The sequence below is a fragment of the Nicotiana tabacum genome, chromosome 3, assembly GCF_000715075.1.
Source record: "Nicotiana tabacum cultivar K326 chromosome 3, ASM71507v2, whole genome shotgun sequence".
Classification (NCBI taxonomy): domain Eukaryota; kingdom Viridiplantae; phylum Streptophyta; class Magnoliopsida; order Solanales; family Solanaceae; genus Nicotiana; species Nicotiana tabacum.
This window is the reverse complement of record NC_134082.1, coordinates 80,927,759-80,941,965: the sequence shown is the minus strand read 5'-3', so window position 1 is coordinate 80,941,965 and position 14,207 is coordinate 80,927,759. Positions and strand designations below refer to the sequence as shown.

General features: G+C 42.6%; 1 protein-coding gene across 1 annotated transcript; it reads right to left on the bottom strand.

Annotated features, from left to right (window-relative positions):
* Nucleotides 1–10,231: 10,231 nt before the first annotated feature.
* LOC142176496 (uncharacterized) lies at nt 10,232–12,801 on the bottom strand. The gene is made up of 5 exons (XM_075244411.1): nt 12,055–12,801; nt 11,699–11,916; nt 10,973–11,456; nt 10,505–10,852; nt 10,232–10,324 (listed from the first exon to the last, which is right to left on the bottom strand). The coding sequence occupies exons 1-5, from the start codon at nt 12,799–12,801 to the stop codon at nt 10,232–10,234; spliced, it is 1,890 nt and encodes a 629-aa protein (XP_075100512.1).
* Nucleotides 12,802–14,207: the final 1,406 nt, after the last annotated feature.

Below are 14,207 nucleotides of genomic sequence, written 5' to 3'. Positions count from 1 at the left end.
CTTGTAAATCAGCAGAATTGTTTAAGTGAAACTATAGTAGAGTGATGAAGAAACGTTTACGAAAGTGAAAAGACCTTAAAGGAATAGTGAGTTAAAGGATATTTTGAAATAGTAGCTTCATGAGATGAATAAATTCCGGCAAAGGGTTAAAGGAACCGTTTCAGAAAAAGAAAAAAAATGCAAGTTTAGAAAATTTAAGAGCATTGCAGATTTGTAAGAGTATCAAAAGCAAACAGATTTGGAAAAGTTTTTGTTGACAAAGTTGAAGCCAATTGACAGATTATTCCTACTTAAACACATTAGGCGAGTTTGAGCTCCTATAGGCATGATATCTACGTGACTGAATTTTTAAGGCTTGTTATTGTTATTAAACCGGTAAGGGGATGAGTATTTGATTACCCTACAGTTTGCCTAGCGTTTATGCATTTCCTATAGTCATGATTTCTATATGCAATTGGTTACATGAATATTAGGGCCTATAGGCAGGATTTCTAATGATTTGCAATACGACTGAACAAGAAATCTTATAGACATGATCTCTAAATGATTTAATGAAAGGAATGCAAAAGCCTATAGACATGATCTCTAGGTGATTGAATGAAAGGAATGCAAAAAAAACTATAGACATGATTTCTAGGTGATTTATACGTTTAACCTATAGGCATGATATCTTAATGATTAAACAACAATATTGATCATATAGGCATGGTATCTACCCTTTAACATATGCAAGTAAATATAAAACCCCTCCCATACCCTTTTACTAATACTCCCCAAGTTCTTTTTATTACAGAACCAGAAGAAAGAAAGGAAAATAATTATAATACATCACAACCTACAGCTAGCTCCGAGCAGCCTAATTCAATCTTAATATCCAATAACATGTGTTCCACCAAATCTGGATTCCAGAATCCAAGGCCTTCTCTTATTCAGAGTGTTTCAAAGTTACAAGGAGCTTCAAGAGCCCAGGCAATACTTACACTCTGAAGAATAAATATTGTAACAGAATAGTACAATGTGTGGAATTACCAGCCCTTAGGCATCCAAGTTCAGAGGGAACTCTGGGGTCCCTAAGCATGGCTTACCATAGGGAGGCAGAACTTAAAGAACTAAGAATGTGTGTAGAATGAGGTGATTAGAGGAAATCAAAGCAAAGAATGGTCGTACCCAGCCATGGGTAAGACTGGCACACCCCTAATCCTTTACTTGATTCAAGCAAATAAAAGAGCAGACTTTCAGAAGTCAGACAGGGGTCTGGGTGGTGATTAGGACACTACCAGACCGTAGTCAAGGCTCATCACATAAAAGGGGTTAAGGGAATGGGACTGGTTTGAGTGAAAGGTTCAAGAGAACCTGGTCCTAAATCAAGGGTAGCAATAGACTGCTACCGTAACTTAAAACATACTCACATACAGGGGATTAAAGGAAAGGGGATCACATGAAATCATTCATATAAACATCAAGAAAATCATAACAGAACTTAAAGATGCAGGAGCATGAGGCATGACAGACTAATGTATAGCCATTTAGTACCAGAAAACATGTAGTTGAGAGGTTATGTAGAAGGGATAAGTTAACACATAGTTTTACAGAACAATATTTAAATTGTGGAGACCTACCAGTTGCAAGTTCCAAACAACAGAATAAATAGAGCAGTGAAATAGCCAGAAATCCTTTAGCAAACACTTGAGGAAAGCAAAGAGATTCCAAAGTCTAGCCTTGGCTTTCAGTCGGCTAGTCAGAACAATAGCACAAGTAATAGTAAAGAAGAGAGAGCTTTGAGTGTGTGTGTGTTTTTGAACTCCGTTGTTCGTGAGTTTGAAGAGAAGGAGTAGGGTATTTATAGTTTGAAAACAGGTGGTAAGTAAGGCAAAAATATAATTTCATACCAATCAGAATCAACTAGAAGAGGGGAATTCCTTTAATTAAGGAATTCGAATTTGAATAGGAGAGGGCAGAGTTGTATTTAAGGAAAGAAAATCAGTAACACATGGTGCAATAAAGGGTAAATACATAGGAGAAGCCTTTAAAAAATACATTGTTAGATAAATAAGGTAAGGGTAAAATCAATCAATCACATAGTAAATCAGGAATCAAAGATTAGAAAATAATGAATTAATTCAGAAAACACGTCCAAATCAAACAGGGAGAGAATCAAATAAATTCATATAGAAATCAATCCCAAAAATTAGGGTTGTTTAGATAGGAAAAGGTCTGATTATAAAGTGTGTATAAATTTAAACATGCAAGGCTAGAATTAAACGAACAGTGCAGTCATGTGATCAAATAGAAAAACATAGACATGCGAAAATCAAGAGGTCTTGCAAAGCTTAGCAAGAATCAGAAACATGAGACGAGTTTAGGGTTTTGGAATCAGACAAGAAGCAGCACAAGAATCAAACAATCGTGCACAGATGGTTGGAAAATCCACCAAAATTTAGGGTTTCTCCCCACAGCTCACATGCAAAGACGAAGCATAGAAGATCAGTCAAAATAAACTCAGGAAGACCCAAAGAACACAGACAGTTCATGGAAGCAAACATAGTAAAAGAAATCCTTAGAAATCCTAGGAAAATACAGTAAAGAAAATACACAGAAAACCATAGTAAAACACTTAGCAAAGTAAAATATAAAAAATAGCAGTAAAACAAGTAAAAGATCACGGAAACCTAAGTTTTAAGAAGATGAACAGTTTTGAAAGCCAAAAATCGAAAAGATATGGAAAATACTTTAAAATCTTAGAAAATACACGGATCTGAAGTAGATCTTAGAGAGAAACAAAGGAAACCTCGAGGGCTTAGGGTTTCAGAGAAAACCCTAGAAAGTGAGAAAGGCCTGGAACTGATTGGTCCTGAGTCGGAGATGGACTCACAAGGCTAGGACTCGCCGGAGATGAGCCGGAAAGGTCCATAGAACTTGAATCGGAAAGATTCTGAGCCGGGGTCTTCAAAGTCGGATTCTGAAACCTCGAGCAAAAAAGAGCATAGGGGTATGTGGGGGTAGGTACAGGCTGCTCAGGGTCTGAGAGGCCATGATTTCCGGTGGAATAAGGTCGGAGACCGGTGAAATAGGCTAGGGTTTCGGAGGGGCTTGGGAGCGTTTGAGAGACAAAGGGGATGCAAGGACGGCTGCTGAAGAGAAATGATTAGAGTTAGGGGGCTTGTGGGTTTAATTAAGGCAAAGCAGATGAGGGCCGTTGATTAGAATAATCAACGGCCACGATTAGAGAAAGGATCTGGGCGGGTTTATTTAATAGGGTCTGGGTCGGGTAATTATTGAATTGGGTCGTATAATTGGGTTCAATTTGGGCTGGGATTTGGGTTTAAATTAGGCTATAATTGAAAGTAAAGAGGCTACAATTTAAATAGATAATTTTCCCCATTTTGAATTTATAAAAATAGTAAATAGTGTTTAAAAATCAATTTAAAAATACTGAGTTAATAAACAATGCATAAGTATTAATTTAAAAATATTAGAAATGATTTTGTGATTAAAAATGCTATTAAATCAAGAAATAGGCTAAAATTGCAATTTTAGCTTAAAATACCAAATGGACTTGTAAAATTATGTAAAAATCATGTAAATTATTTTTTTGTGTAAATGTGAGAATAAAATAAATTATTCGCCAAAATAACAAGTTTTGGGAATAATTATTGGATTTTATAGTGCAAAATAGGCCATAAATTGGTTTTAAAAATCTTAAGAAATTTGGGAAAAATATCAAAGATTTTGGGGATGCTTGTATATGTATATACATGCTATTTGGAAAGTATTTTGAGCATAAAAATTCATAGGGAAAAATTGGGTATCAACAGCTGCCCCTCTTTACCCGGGGAGGATGAAAGAGTTGTCGGGTAAAGATAAGATGGCCTATTTTGACTGGAGACGGCGATTGTAAATGGATTTGGACCACGCTTTGGCTTCCGATCTGCCTACATATCCCTAATTTTACAGGAATCAGACCATATGTAGTTCAGGTACCATTGACGGAATATGCCGATGGAAATTCGAAAAACGGACGCGATGGTTAGATCTGAGAGGGTGTCTAGAATCGAATAGATTGCGGAGAACCAGAGCGGGATCGCTTCTGCTGATACGGCCGTTCGCTAGCCGGTGTACCTGTAGATGAGCAGATGCACATATTATGCGTAATTTAAACATGATGCAAATTCCCGTTGGACCATGAATGTTGTCTTTGGACGGTTAGGATGACGTCCTCAGACTATGATGTCCTGGGCCATGAAGAGCATAAAATAAAGATTTGCAGGCCATGAAATGGTATTCTCGGGCTATGCAGATGGTGCCTCCGAAATATGACGCCTTCGAATAAGTTGGCGATTTTTCAGCCCAGGTGTGAATTTGAATGCAGGTGGCGATATTTCAGCCGAAGTGAGAATTTAAATAAAAGTGGCGATATTTCAGCCATGCAAGATGGAGACAAAGCTTAGTCTTGAAAGGCAGATAGATAGCCTTATGCAATATGGAGGTAGAGCTTAACCTCGAAAGGAAGAGAGTAGCCTTATGCAAAATGCAGATGGAGACAGAGCTTAGTCTCGGAAGGCAGATAGATAGCCTTATGCAATATGGAGGTAGAGCTTAACCTCAGAAGGCAGAGAGTAGCCTTACGCAGAAATGCAAATGGAGACAGAGCTTAGTCTCGGAAGGCAGATAGATAGCCTTATGCAATATGGAGGTAGAGCTTAACCTCGAAAGGCAGGGAGTAGACTTATGCGAAATGCATATGGAGACAGAGCTTAGTTTGGGAAGGCAGATAGATAGCCTTATGCAATATGGAGGTAGAGCTTAACCTCGGAAGGCAGAAAAGTAGCCTTATGCAGGTGGTGATGGAGGTAGAGCTTAACCTCGGAAGGAAGATAGATAGCCTTATGCAATATAGAGGTAGAGCTTAACCTCGAAAGGTAGGGAGTAGCCTTATGCGAAATGCAGATGGAGACAGAGCTTAGTCTGGGAAGGCAGGTAGATAGCCTTATGCAATATGGAGGTAGAGCTTAACCTCGGAAGGCAGAAAAGTAGCCTTATGCAGGTAATGATGGAGGTAAAGCTTAACCTCGGAAGGCAGAAAAGTAGCCTTATGCAAGAATGCAGATGGAGACAGAGCTTAGTCTCGAAAGGCAGAAAGTAGCCTTATGCAGTGTAGGAATGTAAAGGAGCAAATGGTAGTAATTTTCTTAGCTGATAGGCGGTTGCGATATCATGACTGCTGGGGAATATTGGGTGTAGATAGTAGACCTTTGTGAGTTGAGTGATTGTTTCGAGGGTTTCGACTTTGAAGAGTTAATGCTTTTTGCATTGCGATCTGATTTCCTGCATCCAAAGAAAAATTGTGAGTTCTGTAGAGGGGAAAGGTTAGTTCGTATCCCTTGGCCCCTGACGTTACGTATCACTGGGGTAGCATTGCTAAACGATGGTGATGCAAATGATGTTTATGCATGATTCAGTAAATGTAATGTAAGTATATATTTTTTGAAAAAAAATGATTTTATTTTGGATGAACCAACAACTTCAATGTGGTTCAAGACACGGCAACCTTGCTTGCTCCAAAATTTTGAGGGTCCTCCTCAAAATCCTGCCCCAGTTCACTAGGTTGGCGCTGCTGACGGCTGTGCTGAATAACTGAAAGCGGATCGATTCCAGAATTTTGAGGGTTCTCCTCAAAATTTTACCCCAGTTTACTGGGTTGATGTTGATGCGAAAGTCGACAAACTGACTTCGGAATTTTGAGGATCCTCCTCAAAATTCTTCCCCAGTTCCAATAGCGGGGAAAGTGGAATTAAAATGTGACCGAACCCATAGGGCTGCCTACGTATCCCCTCTTAAACGGGAATCAGGTCAGGCGTAGTTCAAATTACATCATAAAGAAAAGCATACGATCAAATGTAGTATCTCTTTACTGCGTCTGAGTTGATCGGCTTCGGCCAGACATCTCCGTCCATTTCTGCAAGAATAAGGGCTCCTCCGGTTAGAACTCGGTGAACCATGTATGGACCCTTCCAATTGGGAGATAATTTCCCTTTGGCTTCGTCTTGATGTGAAAATATCTTCTTCAACACCAGCTGTCCTGGTGTAAACTTCCTTGGTTTAACTCTCTTGTTGAAGGCTCTGGACATTCTGTTCTGGTATAACTGACCGTGACAGACTGCATTCATCCTCCTTCCATCTATGAGTGTTAACTGCTCATAACGACCTTTTACCCATTCTACGTCATCTAACTCGGCTTCTTGTATGATCCTTAATGAGGGAATTTCTACCTCAGCGGGAATGACCGCCTTTGTACCATAAACCAGCATGTAGGGAGTTGTCCCGGTTGACGTGCGTACTGTGGTACGATAACCCAACAAGGCGAATGGAAACTTCTCATGCCATTGTTTGTGCCTCTCGATCATCTTCTTTAGTATCTTCTTGATGTTTTTGTTGGCCGCTTCCACGGATCCATTCATCTGCGGTCTATAAGCCATAGAGTTTTTGTGTCTGATCTTGAAAGTCTCACACATTGTTTTCATCAGGTCGCAGTTAAGATTGGAACCGTTGTCGGTGATGATTGACTTTGGAATTCCGAACCGACAAACAATACGGTCGTGGACGAAATCTGCTACCACCTTCTTGGTAACTGCTTTGTATGATGCTGCTTCAACCCATTTAGTAAAATAATCAATTGCTACCAAGATTAACTTGTGCCTGTTTGATGCGGCAGGCTCGATTGGACCGATAACATCCATTACCCAAGCGGCAAATGGCCATGGTGAGCTTGTTGCATTAAGCTCGTTTGGAAACACTTTTATCATATTTGCATGTATCTGACAGCGATGGCACTTTCGAACATACTGGATGCAGTTTGTTTCCATAGTCATCCAGAAATATCCTGCTCGGAGTATCTTCTTTGCTAAAACAAAACCATTCATGTGCGGTCTGCAGGTCCCTGAATGTAATTCCTCCAATAACTTGGTTGCTTCCTTTGTATAGACACACCTTAGTAAACCCAAATCAGGATTCCTCCTGTACAGGATTCCTCCGATGTGAAAGAAATTACTGGACATTCTCTGAAGCGTGTGTTTCTGGGTAGCATTGGCAAGCTCTGGATATTCTCCTGTGGTCAAATACTCTTTGATGTCGTGGAACCATGGTTTCCCGTCGGCTTCTTCCTTAACCTGAGCACAATAAGCTGGTTGGTCATGAATATTGACCTGGATGGGGTCAATGAAATTTGTATCTGGATGCTGAATCATAGATGACAAAGTGGCAAGTGCATCGGGGAACTCATTCTGTACCCTGGGAATATGCTGGAATTCCGTCTTTCTGAACCTCTTTCTCAATTCCTGTATGTGATGCAGATAAGGGGGTATCTTGGGATTCTTGGTTGCCCATTCTTCTCGAACCTGATGTATGAGTAGGTCCGAGTCTCTGATTACTAGTAACTCCTGAATGTTCATATCAAATGCCAGTTTAATCCCTAGAATGCAGGCTTCATATTCAGCCATGTTGTTGGTGCATGGGAACCTGAGCTTGGCGGATACCGGGTAATGCTGACCGGTTTCTGATACCAGGACTGCTCTTATGCCAACTCCTTTGAAATTTGCAGCTCCGTCAAAAAACAACCTCCAACCATCATAGGATTCTGCAATATCTTCTCCTATGAAAGATACCTCTTCATCGGGAAAATACGTTTTTAGGGGCTCGTATTCTCCGTCTATGGGATTCTCGGTGAGATGGTCTGCCAAGGCTTGCCCTTTGATTGTTTTCTGGGGTTACGTAAACAATGTCAAATTCACTTAGCAGGATCTGCCACTTAGCGAGCTTGCCAGTGGGCATGGACTTCTGGAAGATATACTTCAGAGGGTCCATTCTGGATATGAGATAAGTAGTGTAAGCACATAAGTAATGCCTCAACTTCTGTGCGACCCAAGTCAGAGCACAGCAAGCACATTCTAAAAGAGAATACCGGGCCTCGTACGGTGTGAACTTCTTACTGAGATAGTAGATGGCTTGCTCCTTTCTCCTTGTTTCATCATGTTGCCCCAAAACACAACCAAATGCTCCATCTAATACTGCGAGATAGAGCAAGAGGGGTCTCCCTGGTTCAGGCGGAACCAAGACTGGCGGCGTAGACAAGTATTCCTTGATTCTGTCAAAAGCCTTTTGACATTCATCGGTCCATTTGGTGGCGGCACCCTTCTTCAGCATTTTGAAGATGGGTTCACAAATGACACTAGACTGAGCTATGAATCGGCTGATATAGTTGAGTCTTCCCAGGAAACTCATCACGTCCTTCTTGTTCTTTGGCGGCGGCAATTCTTGGATAGCTTTGACCTTTGATGGATCCAATTATATTCCTCAACGACTCACGATGAAACCCAATAATTTTCCAGCAGGAACCCTGAATGCACACTTGGCGGGATTCAGTTTCAAATTGTACCTTCTCAACCTGTTGAAGAACTTTCGCAAGTTTTCCATATGATCTGCAGCTTTTTTGGATTTGATGATGACGTCATCCACATACACCTCAATCTCGTTGTGTATCATGTCATGAAAGATGGTAGTCATGGCTCTCATGTAGGTAGCACCAGCATTTTTCAATCCAAACAGCATCATTCTATAACAGTACATCCCCCATGGCGTGATAAATGCCGTTTTCTCTGCATCTTCTTCATCCATCCATATCTGATGGTACCCAGCGAAACAATCAACGAATGATTGCAGTTCATGCTTGGCGCAGTTGTCGATCAAGATATGTATATTCGGCAAAGGAAAGTTGTCTTTGGGACTGGCTTGGTTTAGATCCCAGTAGTCGACACAGACTCTAACCTTCCCATCCTTCTTTGGTACCGGCACGATGTTGGCTAACCATGTCGGATATTCTACCACCCTGAGAACCCTGGCTTTGACTTGCTTAGTAACCTCTTCTTTAATCTTCAAACTCATGTCTGGCTTGAACTTCCTGAGCTTCTGCTTTACCAGCGGACATGTAGGATCTGTTGGCAACTTGTGAGCCACAATGGATGTGCTGAGGCCAGTCATATCATCATAAGACCATGCAAAAATATCCTCATACTCTTTTAGGAACTCTTTATACTCTTTCTTTTCTGATGGCGACAAATGTGCACTGATACGTGTTTCTTTGACATTCTCAGTATCACCCAAATTAACGACTTCGGTCTCATCTAGATTAGACTTAGGCCTATTCTCAAAGTTTTCGACCTCTCTGACAACCTCTTCTAGTATATTATCCTCTTCTGAATCTATATCCGTTTATTGCTTTGCCTCGTTGCAAGTCACAGTTGTTGGTTCATCATCAAGATATGTAAGAGCAACGCTGTGTAAAACGAAGTAAATGATAGAGAAAAGTAATAATAGTGCAATATATAATGAATTTGAAATGCTTTGACTGAAAATCATAATCGTTCGAGACATCAGAGCGCTTTTGGAAAGTAAAGACAATGCAGAAAGGAAAAGCGACTAAGAAAATAAAGATGTGATGCATGATGCTCGTTCAGCCTTGCTACCCCGAAGATGTCCGGGCACTGGTGGTCCTGACCGACCAATTGGTGAGGCATTCCCCTCGATTCACGGCTTGAATGGAAGGGCCTTCCTCCCCTTCCTCCTCGAAGATAACACAACAATCCATATCATCTTCCAGAAACAGGTTCTTTATTGCTGCTAGTGCCTCATCTTCCTATGATCCATACAAAGTGTCGGCTGGCTGAAAAGTCTGCTCCAACTGAGGTATAGGGTGCTCCAACGGATAGTATGGTCTGCGCCATGGAGGTGACCAGTGGTTGAAATCCTCCCAAGTGTACTCATACCCTAGGCCAAAAGTGGTACCGTGCTTCTTCAGCTTGATAGGTTTGGTGATACCTGGCAGGTTCTTGCCAAATCATTTTCCGGGTTCATACCCGCTCCAATTCAGGATGCTTTCGATCTTGCTATCCCACCACTTGTCTTTGTCTACAGTATTGACCCTCTCGATGTGGTGGTATGTTTCTCCTCCTATCCTTCTTCTACCTCCGATCATCGGAATGGTTTGGCGACTGTATATAGGGTTGCTATCGTCTCCATGAATGATTACTTCCTGATGATTCCATTCAAATTTTACAGCTTGATGTAAAGTTGATGCTACAGCCCCAGCGGCGTGGATCCAGGGTCGTCCCAGCAACAAATTGTAGGATGCTAGTACGTCAATGACTTGGAACTCGACATCAAACCAGGTGGGTCCCATCTATAGGCATAGGCTAATTTCTCCAATGGTGGACCTCTGAGATCCATCAAAAGCTTTGACACTGATATCCCCGTCTTTGACCTCGTGCAATCCCTTATCCAATGTCCTAAGAGTTATCAATGGACAAATGTTGAGGCTGGATCCCCTGTCGACCAAGATTCTGGTGATGAAATGATCTTCGCATTGCACAGTGATATGCAACGCCTTGTTGTGACTAAGCCCTTCTGGTGGTAACTCATCCTCGTGGAAGGTGATCTTGTGGCTTTCCAACACCTGTCCCACCATATTCGCCATTTCGCCTCCTGTTATGTTGCTGGGAACATAAGCTTCACTTAGTATCTTCATCAAGGCATTTTTATGTGTCTCAGAGCTTTGAAGAAGGGCCAAGATAGAAATTTGTGCCGGTGTTTTGTTCAGTTGTTCAACGACTGAGTACTCATTGGCCTGTATCTTTCTCCAAAGGTCATCGGGCCCAGTTTTGACAGGACGTCCAGAGGCTTGCTTGCTGGACTCGGCTAAATGTTCTGGGGTGTATACCCTGCCTGTTCTAGTCATGCCCTGTGCGGCGACCGCTTCTCTGGTATGTGTCTTCCCTTTCCTTCTAGCCTCAGCTGTGTAATCCTAAGGTATGGCTTTCGACTTGAATGGGGTCATGTCTGTCATGGAAATCGGAATGGACACCCTTTGAGGTAACACAGCAACTTCAAACGGTGCGGGTGCCTTTGGAATCCCAAACTCAACCTCAATCGGTTTTGGCACCTTTGCAGGCGGTGCTTCAAACTCAAGTGGCACAGACACATTTACCACATCCTCCTTAGAAGGCTGAATCTGAACAACAATGGGATTGAGGGCAACCGCCGACTTCTGAGGTTCATCACCTTCAGCTATCAACCTGATTGACCCTTTGGGGTCCCAATCGTCTTCAATATCAATCATATGGATGCTCCTGCCCTTGTGGTCAGGCAGGGGGTTGTTGCGGACATTAGGAGCGGGCTCCTTTGCTATAATGATCTTGTTGTCAGTCAGGTTCTGAATCTTGTTTTTCAACGAGCGACACTCGTCGATGGTATGGCCCTTCATCCCGGAATGGTATGTGCAAGTCTTGTTTGGGTTGATCCATTGTGAAGGATTTTCTGGAGTTACGGCTGGAATAGGGGTAACGTAATCGGCTGCTTTGAGTTTTTCATATAATTGGTCAATTGGCTCGGCTATGGCGGTATATTGTCTGGGAGGTTTACGGTCGAAGTTTAGTCTAGGTCGGGGAAAGTTTTGGCGGGTAGGAGGTGATGAGTAGTGAGAAGGTTGGGAGTTGTATGCTTGGTATACGGGTGCGGGTTGAGAATATCTGGGTGAAGTGGGTTGATACGTAGGTGGTGGAGGTGATTGGTAAGCAGGTGGTGGAATTTGATAAGTAGGTGATGGTGCTTAGGTTGATATGTGAGTGGAGCTGAGGGATAGGTTTGGTACTTCATAGAGGAATTGTTTCTTTGCGCAGCTATCATGGAATTCACGTCCTTTTCCTTTGACGTGCCTCCAGACTGTAAAGCCTTGTTGGTGGCCTGCAACGCTTCAAGATTAGTGACCATGCCGTTTTTAATGCCTTCTTCAATCCTTTCTCCCAACTTGATGATGTTGGAGAACTTTTGGCCCTCTATTAGCATCAGCCTCTCGTAGTATTGCTGATCCTGAACACGGATGAAAAACCTGTTCATTTGTTCTTCCTCCAAGGCCGGTCTGACCTTAGCAGCTTCTGAACTCCAACGAGTAGCATATTCGCGAAAGGTCTCTATGGGCTTCTTCTTGAGATTCTGGATATAGGACACATCTGGTAGGTTCTCAGTGTTGAACCTAAACCGGTCCATAAAGTTAGACGCCATGATCACCCAACTAGTCCATTTCTTTGCATCCTGGCTAATATACCATGATAAAGCATCACCCTTCAAACTCCTCATGAACAGCTTCATGCGGATTTTCTCGTCCCTTTCGACTCCTACCAGCTTATCATAATACATTCTGAGATAGACCTTGTGATCACCTGTACCGTCGAACATTTTGAACTTGGGAGGCTTGTACCCCTCCGGGAGTTCAACATCTGGCTGAACACATAGATCTTCATAGTTCAAACCTTCCATACCTTTGCTATCTTCGACACCCTGGACCCGGTTGGTTAACCTCTTGAGCTCAGCAGCTAAATTTTGAATGAGGGAGTCTTTGCTGTATGATTCAGGTGTATCTGAGATAGGCTGGGCATAGTGGGGTACAGTGTCCACAAAGATGGGAGCGTTCTGGTCGTCTGTGGTGTTTTGGGGTTCGGGAATGAGCAGTAGAGTGTTGTTGCAGGTGTTGCAGGCTTGGGTATGAGCGGGTTGTGCTGGTGGTGGTGTAGTATGGTTCTGGTTGTTGGCATCAGCAGCGACAAGAGTGATTGACAGACTTGCCAGGTTTCGAACTTGTTCTAATTCTTCTCGAAATCTCAGCAAAGTTTGCTCAAGATGAGCAGCAGTTTCCTTAGTGATTGAAGCGTTCTGAGAGGTTTCCTCGATTTCGTTTCTAGCACTGGTATCTCCCATTTTGCCTTTGTTCCTGTTTCTGGTAGGACGCGGAGGAGGAGGAGGGCCCTTGGATCTTGTTGAGTATGTTGATGGTGCCAGAATGCACGAACTAACCTTTGGGGAGGGGAATAAAAATAAAGAAAAACAAAAAAAGGTAACAAGTTAGTGCGGGTTGTGAGAAGAAAATGTTGCAATATTTAAACACATTGTGCAAGAATATAAATCGCGTCCTAATTTGGGTGCCTCGTTGTGCCTGAGGTAGGCCTAGCGACAAATTAACTTGGAGAACTTATAATGCTAAATGCCTCATTTTATTGATAAAAAATAAGATGACTCCAAAGCGACGCTAAATAATGGAAAATAAAATGTCACTAGTGGCCATTGGCCTTATTACATCATTAGAAGCAAAATAAAAGACTCCTAACTACTTGGTCCCAGACAGACCTTCCCCAGATCCGGTATTCTTGCCTCCCTCGTACAGCTGCACTAGCTCGCGCAGTCCCAGCAACAAGTAAGCTCGGGCCAGGTGCCCACCTTCATTACCCTCACCATTCTGACAATCGTCGATCCTCTTCAGAAATTTACCTTCCAATTCCACTAAGCCTCGTTCCAGATACCCCAGCCGATTGTTGGCATTGACAGCCATATCCTTCCACTCGTTGATCAGCTTCTCGTGGGCTTCCTGTATTTCCCGGTGCTTGTTCTCGCATTCTCGCATCCTTTTGCGCAGTTGATTATATTTAACCTTTGCTGCAGTCTTTTCATCAATAAGCCTATGACCATGGACAAACCCTGGTTGACCCAAACCAATGTGATCATCCTCCAACCAACCCAAATAGTGCGGCACACATCTGGCATGATACCTGTCTGGTTCGAGGGATTCCCTTCCCAAAACAAGCTTGCAGTGCCACATGTGCTGAGCTTGACACCTGTGTGGGCTATCATCATCCTGAAAGTCGGCTCTGAAGTGACTCATCTTGTCGACCCTTGGTATGATTTGTTTCCTCCCTGCTTGTCTCATAGCTCGAAGAGGGACATAAGGGTAAGTTCCTCTCAAGTCAATGAGTATAAGGAACGGTGCATCCCGAGATCGAACAATAAATTCCCCGGTTGGGAACCACTCATACATCCATTGTACATGCTCTTCTTTCAGATTCTCAAGCAGCTCTACCCATCCACTGGCGTCTTCTGGCTGAGCAAACATATTGGGCATAAAGTTCATTCGCTTTAGGTGATGAAAAGCTATATGGTCATCCCAATCCCTGCGTATGATTTCCTGTCTGTAGTCACATTTCTAAAGGTGTTCTATAAGCCAAAGTTGAAGTAACAAGTTGCACCCTTCAAAGTGCGGGGCTCCTTGTTGACACTTTTCCAAAGCCCGGTATATTTCACCAACGATCATGGGTACTATGCTGAAGGCTTGC

Bases quoted from the DNA above. Each gene is read 5' to 3' on its own strand.
- LOC142176496 (XM_075244411.1), bottom strand. From the start codon at position 12,801: ATGGGAGATACCAGTGCTAGAAACGAAATCGAGGAAACCTCTCAGAAC. The intron at 11,917-12,054 runs GTGTCCTATATC...ATCCGTGTTCAG, and splicing joins ACACTGAGAACCTACCAGAT to GATCAGCAATACTACGAGAG. The intron at 10,325-10,504 runs GTGTTGGAAAGC...ACATTGGATAAG, and splicing joins TGGCGAATATGGTGGGACAG to GGATTGCACGAGGTCAAAGA.